Source organism: Vipera ursinii (assembly GCF_947247035.1).
Source record: "Vipera ursinii genome assembly, chromosome: 1".
Taxonomy (NCBI): domain Eukaryota; kingdom Metazoa; phylum Chordata; class Lepidosauria; order Squamata; family Viperidae; genus Vipera; species Vipera ursinii.
In genome coordinates, this window is record NC_139512.1 from 264,899,541 (window position 1) to 264,920,164 (window position 20,624).

Consider the following 20,624-nt stretch of genomic DNA (forward strand, 5'->3'; position numbering starts at 1 on the left):
CAGGAGACTCTGTACCACTCTGGACAAATGGCTGTCTAACCTCTTCTTTTTAAAATAAAAAATAAAAAATAAAATCTCTTCTTAACTCTTTATTGAAAAGACATATATGAAAATGAAAGAAGAAATGCAAAATAAAGTAGAAGACTTTGTGGCTGGAAAAAATAACCAAGAGAAAAACACCAGCGTTGATCTCCTTGTTGCAACAAAGAAGACGAGAATGGCATTTTAGAAGGAGTGTTTCGTACTTTGCCAGTTTACCTTTTGGCATTGCATAGAATGCAGGGTGGATTTGATTTAAATCAAGTCGACTTAAATCACGATTTCAATCACTAGTAAAAAGGCTTGATTTAAATAAATCAACTCGATTTAAATCATAATTTTCAAAGAGCAACTGTCATCTCTGTCCCACAGAGATTCCTCTGCCTGCTGTTGACTCCCCGACAGTCCCATTCACTTTAATGGGACGGCCTACTCCGCCCATCCTCCGAAGCATGGCAGTCTGGCTTAGGAGGGGAGTGAAAGGGAAGGTCACCAAGCAAGGAATGGCCTGGCTGGTGGGGCCCTGAAGTAAGCGGGTGCGGGGCAGCTCCACCCCCTCCCCACCTTCCTCGCCTCATTGTGGTGGCAGCGGCACAATGTGTTGCGCAGCCTCCTGCCGTGAGTGCCCACAGCAGAAGTGGGCCAGCAGCCCCGTGGGCACCTGCTGGATGGGTCTGTTGATGCCACCACCGCGAGGCGAGGCAGATGTCACAAAAAATATAAGACATCGTCCCAAAATAAGACCTAATGCCTCTTTTGGAGGCAAAACTAATATAAGACTGAGTCTTACTTTCGGGGAAACACAATAGTTGGAGAACTACTCAAATTCTTTTATTTAATTAAAACACTTAGAGCCTGGTACAGATGCATTTCTCTTCAAACAATCATATACTTTTTAGTGTCCATAGATTTGCGAAACAATAGGATAAAAGAATATTCCTGAACTTTGTTTTATTTTATCTCATGGTTACTGTGAAATTGTGTGAATGCATCAAGGCAGTGCATGTTATCCTTCATCCTTCAGTGGATAGACAATGGCTAAAATGATGATGATGATGATAATAAAGTTGGAAGGGACCTTGGAGGTCATCTAGTCCAACACCCTGCTAAGGCAGGAAACCCTATTCCATTTCAGACAAATGGCTATCCAGTCTCTTCTGAAAAACTTCCAGTGTTGGAGCATTCACAGCTTCTAAGGCAGGTTGTTCCACTGATTAATTGTTCTAACTGTCAGGAAGTTTCTCCTTAGTTCTGGGTTGCTTCTCTCTTTGGTTAGTTTCCATCTGTTGCTTCTTGTCCAATATTTTTTATTAATTTTCTATTATTAATGTTTCTTAATAAACATTGTGTTGTCTGGGTTAATTTGTTTGCTTAATGATACAAGTTACGTTTTTAGTCTCTACCCGTTTTTTCCCAACCATTGGTAAAATAAATTGAAAATATTTTGTATTTTCTTTCTCTTTGATCTTCAGTGTAGGTCAGTGGTGGGATTAACCAGTTTGGCAGAACCAGTAACTATTTTTTTTGTTGCCCAGGGTTAGCCCAGAATGGACTTCCAGAAGCGGCATCCACACAGAGAACTGGTTGTTCACATATTTGAATCCTGCCACTGGTGTAAGTGTCCATTTCAGCACAGTCCAACATCTTCTTGATTATCTCTTCGTCTAGTGGTGTTTCTTCATTCTTCCAGTGCTGAGAAAATACAATATGCTGCTATTAATACATGCAATGTTAAATATACACTTTGCTTATCAAATTTTTCTGATATTATATCTAATAAAAAGAGTTCAGGTTTAAAATTTACATGTTTCCCTATCATCTTCTCTAACCAAGTATGCATTTTTGTCCATATTTTTTTCTTTAACACAAGTCCACAACATATGGTAATATGTGCCAAATTTTTGATTGTACTTCCAACATTTTGCCCACTGTATCATTGATTGTTTCACTTGTTCATCCTCCATTTCTAAATTTAATAAAAAGTTATATAGTTTCTTAATCAGTTTTTCATCAGAGGTCAACAGTATCTGATCAAACATTGTCTGCTCTTTATAAAAACCATACATTTTCGCATCTTTATCATATCTCAATTGCATTTACAATTGAGGCCACCATGATAATTCAATACCCTGGTCTACAAGCTCTTGTTTAGATTTTAGTTTCCCTTCAGTATCCAAGATATCTTTAGATGTCAATTTTTTTCATATTTCACTAGATTCAGGTGAACAAACACTTCCATAGTTGAAAGCCATCCCTGGATAATCGAGTAGATTTTAGCTTTTATCATTTCCCACACAAGAAGTAGTGAATTTCTTACATAGTGGTTTTGAATGTATCTATGAATCTTATTCTTCTCATACCATAGAAATGCATGCCATCCAAGTTGCAGATCATGTCCTTCTAGATATAACAGTCTTTTATGTCTCAGAGTTATCCATTCTTTTAGCTATGTTAAAACCCAATCTGGTAATCCAAATCCTCCATTTTCTTTGGATACTTGTACTATTTTCAGTTTAATTCTAGCTTTCTTTCCTTGCCAAATAAATTTCAAAATCAGTGTATTCAAATCATCAAAAAAATTCTTCTCTATTTTTATAGGCACTGTTTGAAACAAGAAAAGCAGTTTTGGTAAAATATTCATTTTCACAGTAGCTATTATTCCTAACACTGATAGTTGTAAGTTTTTCCATTTTTCCAGATCTAATTTTATTTGATTAAGTAATTTTGTGTAGTTATCTTCTTTTATCATTGCACATTTTGCTGCTAGGTATATTCCCAAATATTTAACTTTCCTAACTATTTGAAAATCCATTTTTTCTGACAGTTGTTCTTTTTGCTTAGATGTAAGGTTTTTAACTATAACTTTTGTTTTTTTCTCTACTTAACGGGGTGAGCTCTTGTTACTTACCCCAGCTCCTGCCCACCTAGCAGTTTGAAAGTATACAAATGCAAGTAGAAAAATAGGTACCACTTTGGTGAGAAGGTAACAACATGCCGTGCTGGGATATAGCTTTGGGGTATAGCCACGCTGGCCACATGACCATGGAAATTATCTTTGGATAATGCTGGCTCCCTCAGCCAAGAAACAGAGATGAGCACGGTGCCCTAGAATCAGACCAGCACGGAAACCTTTACCTTTATATACAGGTAGTCCTCAACTTACGGCCACAATTGAGCCCAGAATTTCTGTTTTTAAGTGAAACATTTGTTAACTGACTTTTGCCCCATTTTATGACCTTTCTTGCTACAGTTAAGTGAAATCACTGCAAGTTAGTAAGCTGGTTGTTAAGTGAATCTGGCTTCCCCATTGACTTTGCTAGTGAGAAAGTCACGAAAGGTGATCATGTGACCTTGGTACCCAGCAACGGTCATAAATGTGAGCCAGCTTCCAAGCATCTGAATTTTGATCACACAATCATGGGATGCTGCAAAGGTCGTAACTGTGAAAAATGGTCATAAGTCACATTTTTCAGTGCCGTTGTAACTTTGAACGGTCACTAAACGAACTGCTGTAAGTGGAGGACTGTCTGTATTTGAATAAGATTTGAAGAGGCCAGAAAATAGGCTTCAGTTTATTTCAGAGTGAAATTCTGTGTGGCTAATACTATAGAAACATCAGTCCAAAAATAAAATGAGAGAGCCAATTTGGTGTAGTGGTTTCAATGGAACTATTTTAATTCAGATAAAGCTTGAATCGAACCAATGCATTCACCCAGGCTGAAAAAGAGGCCTTTATGTGTGCAGTGGGAACCCGATCCTGAAAACCCTGTAGTGGTTCTGCCTAATGGTATGCAAGAATGGAATCTTGAATAAAATGTTGGTGTAGACAATTGGCAAGTAATATATTGGGAGAAGACAACAAGCTTAGAGCAAGTATGAAATGTCAGCAAGCTGTATAAATAGTACATGCAAAATGTCATCTAGCCACAAGGGGGAGCCATATATCACAGTTTCATGAAGTCTTTTTCATAGTTAGCTAATACTGTCCAATGATCAAGTGTGGGGGGGGATGCGCGATGCACACAAACTTTTACTGTTTATTCAGTCTGTTTTAGATTTTGGTTTGTTAGATTTACAGTATATCCACCCTGCCTTTCCTCCAAGAGCTTAAGTTACCTTACAACAAGTCTGTGAGATATGTTGGAAAAGAAAATGGCCCAATGATATCAACTGAGGTTTCTGGATAGAGGAAGCAGAATGACAAGAGATGTCCCTTGTTTCCCACTGTTGTCCTAGGCTAACATTTTAGCACTATTTTATACTGGTTATGAATCTCTTGTTAGTCTCTGTTGTTATCAGTAGGATTAACATTCAGAAACTGCTTCTCACATTTTCCAGCTGCATCGAAGACAGCACTCCTTTTCCATGCCTAGCCTGATTTTAGCAAAGTGTTAAGACTTATCTGAGACTATTCTGAGTTTATTTTCAGAATAACGGATTAGCAGAGCTGGAAGGGACCTTGGAGGTCTTCCAGTCCAACCCTCTGCTCATCCCTATCCATTCCAGAGAAGTGGTTGTCCAGTCTCTCCTTAAATACCTCCAGTGATGGAGCACCCACGGCCTTCATCTTCATCTGCAGTTAAAAGAACGTGTGATTTATTCTGGGTTTTTTAAACCTTGTAGATTTCAGATTTTTAGTTCCTTTAACTGCTTTTAATATATACAGACATAAAGGAGGAGAACAATAGGCATATACACAAAAGTTTAAAAAAAAATTAAAACATAAAGGGAGACGCAGGGGGTGAAGGAGAGGGAGGGAGAAAGAGAGATGAAATAAATCTAAATAAATACAGCAAAAATGCAAAGTTAACTAGAACACAGAAAAATATTGATTAAACGCTCCACAACATCAGTTGAAGGATGATTCATTTATAATAAGTGAGTGTTCTCCATTCAGGGTTTTAACTCATGTGTAACACATTTTTTTTCCACAGTCAATACTGTAGAGGACAACTAAAGCTAACAATGCCTTTCCTGGCAACACACAGACAACCTATCCTCTCAAAAGGTTCCTGCTCTCCCAGACTGTCTCATATATCTGGTCACGCACAAAAATCATCTATTGTAGCAATGTAGTTGTATAGATCAGAGTGATTTCACACATTGCCTTAAATCAGACTGTGATGTTCACTTTCGGCTTAGCCTGTTGTCTGAAGCCCAGCCAATAGTATTTCTAAAGAACAGTTTGTGACAGTTAGTTGTATGCACCAAACCAACTGTGGTTTAATGCACAAATCGTTATTAAATAAACTATAATGTAGCACAGTGTGTGTGGATCCGGTTGTTATCTTTGCCTTGTATATTTCAGGATCAAGTCTGCAAATGCATAGGGCAGCACCTTCCTTTGTCAAGGCATCTATCCCATTCTTAGATGATGTCCACACTCGCATTTAATATATAATAAAACTTGTGCTGAACCTCAGAAGATATTTACCGTCTTGGAATAATGAGAACTTATATTTTGGCTACAACACAGTAGCTTGTGAGATTTTAGGTTTTGGAAATCCCACCATCAGAAAAGCCAGATTATTCTCACAACAGTACAATATCTAGTACAGACAATACCTAGTACCCAGTTTCTGAACTCTTATTTCTAATAAAAGTTGGTTGCCATTCAAAAGTGTGTATTAATTAATTCAGTACTTAACAAAGTTGCTGCCTTAATGCAGATTTTGGGTGTCATTTTTTTGTTTCGTAGCTTGAAAAAGTTGGTTATTCTCTTAGAACAGGTACTTGACAATCTTACATTGCAACTGATAACAAAATTGAAAGGAACTAGGTAAGAGCTACCTTATTTATAATGCTCAGCATGGTTGATTGTTCAAGAACAATTGGTCAACAATGCATCCAGATAAACACGTCTAAGCTAAATGAAGAATAGGCTATTAGTTGTTCTTTCAAAATGCACCCAATTTCTTGTGACTTTATTCAGAATCCAAGGTGTTGGACTCTATTGAACTATAAAACATTTACAGACAGTCCACAAATGAGACCGGCAACTCGGTCATTATGTGAAGTGGTTTCTAAGTGACACTGCAATTGCTTCTGATGTTTATTTCACTTTACAAAGCTGTGAAGAGCATAATTATTATCAAATTTATTTCTCACCCATCTCGCTAATGTCTCTGATAAATATGAGGATTGTTTGTAAAGTTATTGTTTTCACCACTGTCCCTAATTGAGGTAGTCACTAAATGAGGACTTAACTATATTTCACCTTTTTAAAGCCTTTTTCATGGGAGAAGAATATCATAACCGAGTGAAAAATATAAGAAGGTCCCTAATTGGTCAGACTAAAGCTGACCAGCATGGTTTCCCCAACAAGCAGCCAACAAGTTCTCAAGAAACAGATAAGAAAGTCCAAAGTCAGGAGATCTTCCCTGGGTATTCCCCCTTTATTTATATTGATTATTCAGAGACAGACTGCCTCTGTTCATGAAGGTTCAGTGACATATAACCAGTACCTAACATTCAAAAGCAAATTTGAAGTGAGACAGGGAAGGAATCCTCTTTATCATTCTTGTCATGATGAAATTAATAGTCTAATGTGTAATTATAAAAATCCCCAGCTTGTGGTGGGGGAAAGTGTCATTGCAGAAAGTCGGCCTTCCTTCACATTGGCACACATATTGTGAGTCAAATACAGAAACAGCGGCGCTCAAATTGTGATGTCGTAAATTACATTTCATCATTTTGGTGTTATTGGGGTTAGGAGCAAATGTCTGTCTGTCTGTCTATCTGTCTGTCTGTCTATCTATCTATCTATCTATCTATCTATCTATCTATCTATCTATCTATCTATCTATCTATCTATCCAGTGCTTTTTTTGTAAGAGAAAAAGGTGCCAGAACTCACACATGTTATACAACCCGCCTTGCCTACCCTACAAGGTTCCATCCAAAAAAGGTGCCGGAACTCCGTTCTGAGCGTTCTATGAGAAAAAAAGCCCTGTATCTATCTATCTATCTATCTATCTATCTATCTATCTATCTATCTATCTATCTATCTATCATCTATCTATCTCTTTAATGCTGCAACAGATAAAACAAATGTAGTTTAAGTACCTTGCAAGATTGGGAGAAAAGCAAAAAAAAAAAAAGAAAATCCTGTCAGTCGTGTCCAAATTTAGGGCACAATGCTCGTCTCCGTTTCTTGGCTGGGGGAGCCAGCATTATCCAAAAACAAATTCCGTGATCATGTGGCCAGCATGGCGATATGCTAAAGGTGCACAGAACCCTGTAATCTTCCCACTCAAGTGGAACCTATTAATCTACTTGCATTTTCATGCTTTCAAACTGCTGGTGCTAAGATAGCTTGGGTCTCGAACCTGGGCTGTCAGCTCTCCAGTTGGCAAACTCATCATCTTTTACCACTAAGCCAGGTGCCCAGTGGTGGGATTCAGCCAGTTCACACCACTTCGGCAGAACTGGTAGCTAATTATTTTGTTGCCCAGGCCCAGAATGGACTTCTGGAAGCGGCATCCACACAGAGAACTGGTTGTTCACATATTTGAATCCCATCACTGCATGTGCCCCTGGGAGAAAAGCAAGCTACAACAATTTTGCTTTACCGAAATGGTGGATTGAAATGATGTCAATAATGTTGACTAAATAATAATTGCTGACTAAATTTACCCAATCTAATTTTGTAATGGGAAGGAGGAAAAAAAAGATGGTTTCATCTTTTTCTTTTTTTAGCCCAACAACTAACTGCCTTGAACTGCCTAATCTAGAGCTTAAGAGTGACGAGTGAAATTCACTTCCAGTTCATTTCTTCCATTATCATGAAATCCCATTTACTTTCTGTGCCACCACAATTAAAGTAGTGGTGTTTTTGTGAAGAGCACATCATAGTTATAAGCAGGGCTTTTTTTCTCATAGAACGCTCAGAACGGAGTTCCGGCACCTTTTTTGGATGGAACATTGTAGGGTAGGCAAGGTGGGTTGTATGACATATGTGAGTTCCGGCACCTTTTTCTTTTACAAAAAAAAAGCACTGGTTATAAGTAATTATTTGCAGCTAGAGATTTGCATATGAGAGGAGGAGAGGTACAGCAAGAGGACAAGGAGTGCACAGCAACTATTTCTGACTTTTCCATAGAAATTGGATGGCCTGGCAACATCCTCTTTTCCCATGTCTGAACTAAGCTTAACGTCATAATTGGTAAGGGCTGGATCTGCATATCATGAAAATGCACAATATACTTGGTTTGGTTTCGGGTCAACCTGTTCTTTAACCCAACAACATATGATAAACAAATAATGGCATAGTACAATGTGTCAAGCAGTTACATGTCTGCTTGATTAATATACTTTATTTCTCCAGAAATAAGACCTAACCGGAAAATTAGCCCTAGCATGATTTTTCAGGATGCCCGTAATGTAAGCCCTATCCAAAAATAAGCCCCTTTTAAGCACATCAGACAGACAGACGCATTTAGTACAGTATTTCCCCGAATATAAGCCCTAACTGGAAAATAAGCCCTAATGCATCTTTTGGAGCAAAAGTTAATATAAGACCCAGTCTTATTTTGGGGAAAACATGGGTACAACCACAGAAGCCAATGTCCATGGCTTTGATATGAAGCAAAAAAGAGAGAGACACATCTTGTAGTTGATCAAGAGAGCTCAGCTTTTATTGCTTGCACATAATTGAAGCTCAAAGATGCTGAACAGATTATTGATATTTACATATTTCTTCACATGAAATAATTATTTCCAAAGAGATTCATTTCTGTTTCTTATTTGCAAGCAGTAAATGATCAAACATGGGGAAAATGTTTTGTAATAAATAAGGAGTGATGGTTAGGTTTTGAACACGCAACCACAGACAACATCTTTCACCAAGAACATTTCTATTTCTTTCTATTTCTGTTTTTTTTGTTATCATTCTTTTTATTATTATTCCTTATTATAGTTGAAATATTTTAAAAGCAAATGAGCTTTGATTTACTGATGTCACCAAGTAAAATTGCCCTCTACAATTAATCTCCAGTTCCTATTTTTCCTGATTAACCTAGATGGGCTTTTAATCCTATTTTGACTCTGCTTGCTTGAAATGAATGGCTGGGTCTGGACAATGGTGATCTCATTTCATTACTGAAACAAAATCATTCTTGTAATAAATGTAGAAAGAAAAATAAATGAATAACGGCACGTTAGGTTGCCTTGAAAATAATGGAATGAAGTTCATCAAAGGACAGTGGACTTTAGCACTACTCTCAAGAAAAGTAAAGCATGGTGAGAAGAAATAAACTGCCAAGAGAAGTACATATACGGTTTATAAAGAAGACAGCAAGAGATGAAGTAGTACGGAAAGTTAGAGATGAGCCAATACAATATAAAAATAAAGAAATTGTGGTTTTAAAGTAGATGCCTAAGAGAGTAAGATATACTTGAAAACATTATCATTTCCTGACTACAAAGCTGATTGCCAATGGTATAAACTTAGATGGCTGATGCCATAAGGCATTTTAATAAACTGGAACAATACAAGATATCAATTGGATTCAGTCTGGAAAGCAGACGATTTTGAAGTACGGAATAGAGCAATTTTAGATGAAGGAGTGAAACAAAGACAAGGGGAGAGTAAGGAGCAGAAGCAAACAGAAGAGATGACCCAAGGAGCGACTGCACAAACAGGAGAACAGAAAGAGGAAGATGTTCAAGAGGGCGAAGGTGAAGGACTTGCCAGAGAACATGCTGAGATGGTCAGGAAACAAATTTAACAAACAAAGGAACAAATAAAGCACCTACCCAAGAAAGTGATTGGGGGGGGGGAGGAGTGTAATGAAAGAGCAGAAAATGACGAGCTATTATTGTTATTTGATTGTCAGGAAGGGGAAGGCTTTCTCATCTCTGATAACAAAATAGCTTCATTGACCTTCAGTTTTATGTACTTTGATTGCAAAGTGGATGGGAATGCTATTTTTCTACTTTTCCACAACCATATTTGCCTTCCAAACCATAAATTATTCCTCTTGATATAAATCAATTGAAGATGTTCTTGTAGAGAAGGCCTGGCATGTTAAAACGAGCTTCACGGCTTTCCTGAACCAACGGTAGGAAAACACATAAATCAAGGGGTTACAGGCAGAATTAAAGTAAGCAAACCAAATAAGAACATCAAACACAACAGGAGGGGTAATGAAATCCAGCAGGCTGTCTACAATAGTGTCTATAGTAAATGGCAACCAGCAAAAGAGGTAGATTCCTACTGCAATACCTAAAGTTTTTGCTGCCTTCCTTTCTCTTTTTGCAGCTCCTGTCTGATGTTTGCTCCCTCTGGGGTTTTTGTTGATGTTGCTGATCTGTTTAGCTTGTCTAGTTGCCACTATAAATATTTTTGTGTATAACCCTATCATGATGAGACAGGGAGAGAAGAAGACCGGGAAGTTGATCCAGCCCCAGAGTTTGTTGTACAGCAGCTGACAACTCCCAATGCAGGGCAAGTCTTGCAAAAACTGGCCTAGCCCTTCCTCAATTTCTTTGCTGTAAAGGAAGATGGACGTGTAAAACACAGGAACCCCCCACCCCAGGGCTATGTAGATGCAAGCAACCCGTGTGGTGAACTTGGTCGGATAGAGCAAAGGATCACAGATGGCAGAGTGACGGTCGACAGAGATAAAACAGAGGTGAAATATGGAAGTCAAACAAAAGACTGTGTCCAGGAAAGTGTGGAGCCGGCAAAAGTCATCCCCAAAATACCAGCAGCCCTCCACAGAGCGGACTGTGCTGAAGGGAAGGACCGTTAAGCCCAGGAGGAGATCTGCCAGGGCCAGAGAGAGCAGCAAGAGGTTAGTGGGAGTGTGAAGTATTTTGAAGTGGAAGATGGAAATCACCACCAAGAGATTCCCCATAATGGTAACTAACACACCAATAGCACAGACCACATAAATGGCTAACTGGACTCCAAAGGGATGGAGGGTTCTTGGGCAGGAAGCATTCATCTTAAAGCACAGTGGGACTGGCATAGTTTCGTCTGTAATGGAGATCATTTCTCTTCAGACTGCCTTAAATTTCTTTCTGATATAGCAAACGTTCTGTAAAAAACAAAAAAAAGATTATGTGAATCAAGGGGCAGAAAATGTGGAAAACCGCCCCCCCCCACACACACACACTGAGAAACAATATTAGTCAGAGATTGGAAGACCGCTATTGTAGCTTAAGGAGTTCAGTGCAAAATGTGCGATCATTTCCATCTGGCATAATCCCATTGATTCAGCTCTTCTCTTTCTTGATTTGTCACTGTGGAATCATTCTTAGTTCTGATACTTTACCATCAGTCAATATGCGTATCTGTTGTATCTTTTACCTTTTTAAATATTTATATATGTATGTATGTATATTTGTCCCTTTCTTCCTATTTTTTTCATTTCTGTGATTACTGAGACAGTGAAATTTAAAGATGAATTCAGTTTTGCTAGCTAGATGATATGGTCCTGGTGGCACAGTGGTTAAAATGCACTATTGAAGGTTAATTCTGCCGACTGCCAGGAGTTCAATCCTGACAGGCTCAAGGTTGACTTAGCCTTCCATCCTTTTGAGGTTGGTAAAATGAAGACCCAGATTGTTGCGGGTAATATGCTGACTCTGTAAACAGCATAAAGAGTGCTGTAAAACACCATGAAGTGGTATATAAGTCTAAGTGCTATTGCTACTGCAGCTAGAGATTGTACACAACTTTACCTATTCAGCTTTTGAAACAAGATCTTAATAAAAGCAAGGAAGGATTTCCCCATTTACTTGTAACAGGGCTTTGGAACAACTGGATATTGGAGGGTTCTGCCCAGTAAGAAAAAGAGGAGAATTAAGATGCATTGTGGGGACTCCTATGGAAGGGAATACTGGAGGAGGCTAAGGGGAAATTGAGAGGATTATCAGAGCTCCTTGTTAAAAAAATGAATTTGATTTTTTTTAAAATTTACAACCATAGAGGGTTGTGTGACAACGTGCATAGGAGTGTCAAAGAAGGATTTTTTTCAGAGTAGTTTGGTGAAATCCTTGGAGGTGAAGGCATAAAGACGGATGCTACAAGAGTTACAACTTGATTCTATATGAGGATACTGTGGTCTCTCTCAGCTAATCTGGCCCCAGATTAACAGCAGAAAGAGAAAGGAAACAGGATGTCTTTGTTTGCTCAGACCATCAAGTAAAGTATGTTCTTGTTACCCTTCCCTGTAACATCTGTGGCTGAAGAGCCCCTCGCTAGTGTTGAAAGAAAAATCTTCATCAGGATCCAGTCCAAGCTGGGAATAAACAACATGGAGACTGCTTTAGAAAGAAGGTTTTTATTGAAGAGGAGAGCCAGACAGGAAGATGGCTCTGGTGACTTCTGCCTAGGGGCTGGGCTGATTTCTGGAGGCTGGTTTCTGTCCTTTTTTAAAGATCTTCTCCATTATTCCTTTGGGGAAATATATTCTGCCTTTTTAATATTTCCCAAATATTTCTTTCTCTGGATTCTTCCCGCACTAGCAAATTACCCACCTTGTATGGTTTATATTTCTAGGTACTCTAATGTATATCCCTAATGATTTCTACCATCCCCAGGTTTCCTACCTACAACTTTTTCTTTTCATCTTCTCTTCCACCAACTATATATATTTACATGATTCTCTCTTCATTGTTCTCCCCCCAACCTTACCAAATTGCTTGTCAGGGTGGGTGAATGGGTGGGGTACATCTCCTTTTTCTTTTTCCTGTAGCTTAAACAAGACTTCTGGGATGCTGCATACATGCACTCATGCCCAATATCTTCATTTCTCTAGTGGACTAATAAGGAAGGGGGGAAAAACACACACACAAGAAAATGGAGAAAGACAGAAGAGAGGAGCTCTGTTTTTTCAAAAGAAATAAGTCATATTGAAATTAGAGGCTCTCCAAGCCAGAGGGAATGCTGGGTCCATACGCATAGTAGCATGTGATTGAGCATTTGCTAAATTATACACACACACAAAAACACACAGACATATTGCTTAATCTTGCAGGTCTTTTGCATTGCTGGAAGTGAACTTTTTCCCCCCAAATGACAGATAATGATTGATTATAATATGAGTGAGAAAGCAAAGAGGATTTTTTGTTATTTTTAAACTAACAGTGCAAATAGATACATGTGTATGAGAGAGATCCTGGTCCTCTCCCTTATGAAAACATTGTATTTCTTCCTCTCTCTCTCTCTCTCTCTCTCTCTCTCTCTCTCTCTCTCTCTCTCTCTCTCTCTCTCTCTCTCTCTCTCTCTCTTCCTCTCTCTCTCTTCCTCTCTCTCTCTTTCTTTCTCTCTCTCTCATCCTTCTCTCTCTCTCTCTCTCTTCCTCTCTCTCTCTCTCTCTCTCTTCCTCTCTCTCTCTCTCTCTCTCTTTCTTTCTTTCTCTCTCTCTCTCTCTTTCCTTTCAAGCAGACTTTTCTTCATTTTCAGTTACGTGAAAAATATAAATAGAAACCCAACTTGCAGGTAACAATTACAATGCCATTATTCTTTAGCCGATGTACTGATGTACTGTTTAATAATTAAACTTCTAGTTTACAAAACAAATAAGCAGGGATAAAGAATTCTGCAATATAAATAGTGTCTATACCGATTTGGAAATCCAGAAAGGAGGAAGTAAAGCTGAATAATGTGAATATGCAATTGATAAGTATATTAGGAGACATCTGTTTTCAAATCAAACAGCTTTTCAGCTGAAGGCAGTATATATTAAACAATATACATTTGCATTAAAATGAAGTGAGTGTGTTATTAAAATAAACCTAAAGGCTTTTTACAGCTGCAAAAAAGAAGGAAGAATGCATGTTTTCTTGGCTTGGGACTGAAATATATAAATAACATAGAAAAAAGGTTACCTGCTAGAATCCACTGTGTTAATTTTCAAAGTCTGTCTTCATTGTGTATCTGAGGAATAGGAAATCAAGTAAGGGCAAGGCCTTATATAATCCTGTTGGAATAATAGGCCTCTCTAGTGAATATTATATTTGAAGGTGTGGTCTTCAACATATTCATTTACCAACAATGTGTGTGCAAGTGCCTGAAGGTTTATGGACCAGCATATTCCTTGCTGCTTAACAAATGATAGCATAATCCTCCAATATACTGTAGTTCTGTAATGACTTGTTCCATTAAAGATTACAGAGCTTCTACATAAGGGACGAACTGCCTATAAAATCTACCACAAAAGTGGCACCTACCTCTGAGTTGCGCTGAACTGCAGCTCCTATCATTGCTAGGCAGTACCTCCTAATTATGATTGCTATTTGTTAAGCACAGTAGTAGCTGCCCAAAGTAGCTGCATCAGTGAGATGGACGACATAAAAATCCAATAAATAAATAAATTAGAGGCAGTAGGCTAATATTACCAGTTGTTGGAATAAGTCTGAAGAGACCTAAATGGACAAATATTTATTTATTGTGTTAAGTTTATATCCTCTCTTTCAAATAGGAACTCAAGGAGGTACAGTATACACTATGGTCCTTCCTGTTTTTTGCCTAAAACAACAAACTGAGGTACATTGTACTGGGAGAAAATGGCTAGCCCCAAGTCACCAACTGAACTTCCATGGCTGAGGTGGACTAAAATCTGGGTTTTTCTTCCCCTAATCTAACACGTGAACCTTTATTCATTGTCCAAATACATCTGTCTTCTGCTGGTGGACTTCCCATTGGTTGGCAGTCATCATAATTTTACATTCTTAATGGAAGCAGAATAGCAATAGCACTTAGATACTGCTTCACAATGCTTTGCAGTCCTCTCTTAACGTTTTGAAGAGTCAGCATATTTCCCCAACAATCTGGATCCTCATTTTACCAACCTTGGAAGGATGGAATGCTGAGTCAACCTTGAGCTGGTGAGAATCCTTACTTTTCCATCAATATTGTCACCTTACTTATGTTAAGAAGTGACATTTGCATCTTTGGGCACACTTTTTAAAATCCCCTAAGCAAATAAACGAAAAAGAATCAGTTTTAGAAGGTTAGCATAACTGAAGTATCCAGTGCTTTTTTTGTAAAAAAAAAAAAAAAAAGGTGCCGGAACTCACACATGTCATACAATCTGCCTTGCCTACCCTACAAGGTTTATCTTTGTAGTTGAAAAAAAAAACGTTCATTTTTTTTAGTGTATCTAAAAGACTAGGATTTTGTTCAAGGTAAGTTAATACTATTAATGTTACCATGCACTGTGTGGCTTTAAATTACAAGAAGGCATTTCATTAATCTTTTGGTACATTTACCACTGGCATACCCATTTAGTTTAAGGAGTGGAAATGTCAGTCTTCTATGTGGAATGAAATTGGCCCAATAAAACAAAATTTGGTTGCTGGTAAAAGATTGAATTATTTTTAAGAAGTTGTCAAACAAGGTGAAAAAAATTACATTTGGAGTTTAATATGGATACTGACTTGAAACAAATTAAAGTTGAAACTTTGTCAGTGAACAGATTACTTTTAATTTACCTTTAAGTTAAACCCAATTTAATAAATAGTTCTGATTAAACCTCATACTGTAGGTTTTACCTTTACACCTGACCAATACATAATTAATATATATTGTTATTAATAATAATACCTCCAAATCACAAGACATTGGCTTCATTCTTATTCTTCCCCTCTGCAGTTTGAATATAAAGTATAAAAGACTAAAAAGAGATTTTCACAGACATCCCAGCCTTTGAAGTACCCAAGGAACTGAAACAGCAAAGGTTTGCTGTCGGGCAAATTTCCACACCAGCCGCCTTCCTTTCCTCTCGCTCTGTCTCTTTTTAACCTCACACACACACCACCTTCTGTAAGGGAAGGCAAAAGGCTCACTCAGCCTCTTCTGAAAGAAAGCATCCATGTTTTTTGTGTCTCCCATCACCACCATCGGCTTCTACACCACATGGTCCGACCCAGCCAATCAAACCATGCTTTGGCTGTGGTGCTCTGGTGCCTCATTGCTCCTCCTAGAGGAGGCAGACAGCGCCAGAGGGGACCCCGCTTGCACCGTACACCAGCGGGGCATTTTCAAAAGCAAATGAGGATAGAAAGGGCAACAATAGGAAAAGAATGCAACTCTGGAAAATCTGTTGAAAAAAGGTACAGGAACTCCATTTCGGTGCGTTCTATGCCAAAAAACCCTGGAAGTATCTATGGTTGCATGTTATCATACATGTATTGGAAATATCTAAGTTTCTAAGGTACTTAAAGTTGTTTCTCAACAGATTCATGATTGAATTTCCTTGTTTTTTACATCGTTATTGTAATGTATTGGGCCTTGTTTTACTGTGTATACCACAGTGGGGGGGTTGAATGCTGGAAGGTTGCTTAAGCAAGGAGCTGGCTAACGGCTCCCAGCTCTTCAGACAACCCATCTCCAGCGCTGCCATTGGCTGCCTCTAGGCCAGGGTATAAATAGCTGCATTCACAGCCCTGTTCCCAGTTCGGTTCCTGCAAGCAAATAAAGAATGTTCCTGACTGAACTCACTCGCCTCATCTCTTCTCTCAAGCAATGAACCCAGTACACAACACTTATTGTCATTAAGCATATTACACACATCTTAGCTCTTCATTTTATGCATCTAATAAGTTTCTGTGTGTAGAAGAGATTTTGTTCTTCAGATCCCATAATTTGGTTGGGAATCGGACCAGTCGCAGAAAAACATGCAGTTCTCCATCGTGTTCCTCCCATTCTAAAACTGTAAACAGTGTAAACTATGAATATTGACATAATATTTCTGTTTTACATTGTATGCAATAAACAGTGAAAAGTTCCAAGACACATAACTCTCAGATCTACTCTATAAAGTTCAAAATTTTACAAAATAGAAGGAAAAGTGTCTTAGTTCTGGATTTATTAAAACAGATTCCCTAACAATAGGAAATCAAGGAAAACATATACCGGTAATTACACATAATGGAAGAAAGTGATTATCAGAGGAGCAGATACAAATAGACTGTATATGCTGTACATAACAAAGAAAATGTAGAAATAAAAAATATTTCTTGTACACAACAAGATCTAACTATCCCAGGGGTGTCAAACTCAATTTCATTGAGGGCCGCATCAGCATTGCGGTTGCCCTCAGGGGGCCGGGTGGGCGTGGCCTACTGGGTGGGCGTGGCTAGAGCGCGTATGGCCTACTGGGTGGGCGTGGCCAGCTCTACATCGTTCGCATCAAGGGTGCCTATGGGGGCCTGGGCAGGAGTGGGACAGATCTGAGGGTCTCTGGGCAGGAGGAGGGTCTCTGGGCCAGGGCCAAGGCAGTGGGGGCCGTTCCCTCACTGTTTCCAGGATGGCTTCGCGGGCCGCATGAAACCACTTCGGGGGCCGGATCTGGCCCCCGGGCCTTGTGTTTGACATGTCTGAACTATCCATTAACTGCCATAAAGGAAGAACACATATCAGAGGTCAGTTGCTACCATTAGCCATAGTATAATGTTAATACGTTTTTTCAGCATGTATATATTACATGTATAAACTAAAAGTTCGTTCACATGGTAAGTAGAATTTAGCTTAGGGAAGCTTATGTCACAATAAATCCATTAATCTTATAAATATCACAAGACTGCTATTTTTGAGGGTGGGAAAAAGTTCCTCCTCTAATAGTGGTGATGTAGTGTCACTTAAAGACTAAGAAATACCAGCCTTTCAAGGCTGGATTAAGTGGATGAATCATCAACAATGTCGGTCCATATCAAGCATTTGCAGCAAGGAGATTCTTGCAGAAGAATCTTGTCTGAAAATGGACCCTGTCACAATCATTTTAAATGCTTTTAGAAAACATAGATAAAATAAATCATAAGTTGTGGGATTACAAGTGGAATTGAACTATCCGAAACGTAGAAAGGCATTGTACAACAATTCAGGGTTCATCATATCAATATTTGATGCACTAGGGTCTGTTATGATGAGAAAAAGGAAGGAAGCCAACTTACAGTAAATGCTCCCATGATAATACTTAACATCCTAGTTGCTTTGTTTTCCTTTTTGGTGGAAATTTTCCCTTTTGCATCAGATTCACAACGTGAAACACTAGAAATCTGAGCAATCTGCAGGGCATAGGTGGTTTTTCGCAACAGGAAATATATGGAGATACATTCCCACCATCACCATGCTGGGAAGAAAAAAGGCTAAGAAGGAAGACATCAATTCCCACAGCTAGATACAAACAAAGTCATCACTAAAAGTCAACATGGGTTTGTCAAAAACAGATCATGCCAGACAAATCTTATTACATTCTTTGACCAAGTGACAAAACTAGTGGACCAGAGGAATGCTGTAGATATAATTTACTTGGACTTCAGTAAGGCATTTGATAAAGTAGATCACAACCTACTACTTGATAAGATAGAAAAATGTGGGTTAGACAGCATCACCACCAGATGGATTCGTAGCTGGCTGACAGGGCGTACTCAGCGTGTGGTCCTCAATGGAACCGCATCTACATGGAAGGAAGTGTGTAGTGGGGTGCCCCAGGGCTCTGTTCTGGGCCCAGTGCTCTTCAGTATCTTCATTAACGATTTGGATGAGGGGATAGATGGAGAACTCATCAAATTTGCAGACGACACCAAGGTGGTAGGAATAGCCAATACTCCAGAAGATAGGCTTAAAATACAGGAGGATCTGGACAGACTCGAACACTGGGCGCTATCTAACAAAATGAAATTCAGTGGTGAAAAAAGTAAGGTTCTACATTTAGGCAGGAAAAATCAAATGCACAGGTATAGTATAGGTGGTACCTTGCTCAATAGTAGTAACTGTGAGAGGGATCTCGGAGTCCTAGTAGACAATCACTTCAATATGAGCCAGCAGTGTGCTGCAGCTGCCAAAAAAGCCAACACAGTGCTAGGCTGCATTAACAGAGGGATAGAATCAAGATCAAGTGAAGTACTAATACCACTTTACAATGTTTGGTAAGGCCACACGTGGAATACTGCATCCAGTTTTGGTCACCACGAAGTAAAAAAGATGTTGAGACTCTAGAAAGGGTACAGAGAAGAACAACAAAGATGATTGGGGGACTGGAGGCTGAAACATATAGGGAACGGTTGCTGGAATTGGGTATGTGTAGTTTAACGAAGAGAAGAGTGAGGGGTGACATGATAGCAGTGTTCCAATATCTCAGGGACTGCCACAAAGAAGAGGGAGTCAAGCTATTCTCCAAAGCACCTGAAAGCAGGACAAGAAGCAACGGATGGAAACTAGTCAAGGAGAGAAGCAACCTAGAACTAAGGAGAAACTTCCTGACAGTTAGAACAATTAACCAGTGGAACAACCTGCCTCCAGAGGTAGTGAATGCTCCAACACTGGAGGTTTTTCAGAAGAGACTGGACAGCCATTTGTCTGAAATGGTATAGGGTTTCCTGCCTGAGCAGGGAGTTGGACTAGATGACCTCCAAGGTCCCTTCCAACTTATTATTATTATTATTATTATTATTATTATTATTATTATTATTATTATTATTATTATTAATTAATTAATTAATTAATTAAAAGTGAAAGCACAGAATCCATTGCAGGAGGAGGAGACTATGTATTCCTTGATGAATTCCACATTGTGCTCTGAGTAAACAAGACCCAGAGCAGACAAGATTGAGGTAAATCAACTAATCCCCCCCCAAAAAACACCCCCATGAATTACAGTAATTTTGGCGAGCTAAGGATGTGGGGTGCATACAGTATTGTAGCGATCCACAGAAACGAAGCATAGATGGGGAGCGGAAGTAGCACAGATCATGATATTACAGCAGACAGTGGAGTTTGCAGAAGTCTCCAAAGTACCAATAGGAAACCACAGCCTTGACCACACCGTATGGCATTACTGTGAAGCTGAGCAAAGGCTGTGGTGGTCATGGAGCAGGTCAGTATGTTGATTGAAGAATGCAGCTGTTTGAAATGGAGGACAGAGGATGATCGCTACCATACCTTGCCATCTTTGTTCATTTTTAAGTCAATTTATATAATAATGTTTATTATTTTATTATTTTTATTTTGTTACTTTTGTTGATTGTAAATGGCCTAGCATCTCTCTACGCAAATGGGTGGCATATAAGTTTAATAAGTAAAACCAAACAAATACTGCCACACGTGGTGAGAAGTATGGCTAAAGCCACACATAATAAATAGGCTGAGTGGAGATCTTACATTTTTGTAAGCAAAATATTAAGAGACTCAAAGCGTTTATCTCCTGCAGGCTCCAGAGACTGTTGGAATTCATAATGTGTTGTTGAGAAACAAGTATGTCATTCAGAAGAGAAGGTTCTGTGGAAAGAGAGAACAATCAACAATAATCAGAGCTTGTTATAAATATAGGGACCAAAGGTTCCTGGTATATGCAATACATACAGAGACCATACATACTTTTTATCAAGGACAGTCCTTTATTTCAGATAGCTGTCATTTATTTATTTTTAATTGAATTGTTTCTTTTCTTAGTTTTGCTCTTGAATTTTCCTTTGTAAAGCAGTCTGAAGCATAAACCATTATTTTGTGTATTGTAATGAACCTCTTTCAGATCTGCTCTCTTTACAGATTTGTTTTTTATTTTTTCCGAAGAAAATTTGATCACTGTAGCATTACATAATGGGAGATCTCCTTGTTTAAAATCACACTACTGA

The 20,624-nt window shown here is 38.7% G+C and overlaps 1 protein-coding gene across 1 annotated transcript; it reads right to left on the reverse strand.

Annotated features, from left to right (window-relative positions):
• Positions 1 to 10,009: 10,009 nt before the first annotated feature.
• On the reverse strand, positions 10,010 to 11,011 carry LOC310647201 (trace amine-associated receptor 5-like; the record flags this gene model as incomplete). Its single annotated transcript, XM_083374261.1, has 1 exon — positions 10,010 to 11,011. The coding sequence occupies one exon, from the start codon at positions 11,009 to 11,011 to the stop codon at positions 10,010 to 10,012; it is 1,002 nt and encodes a 333-aa protein (XP_083230387.1).
• Positions 11,012 to 20,624: the final 9,613 nt, after the last annotated feature.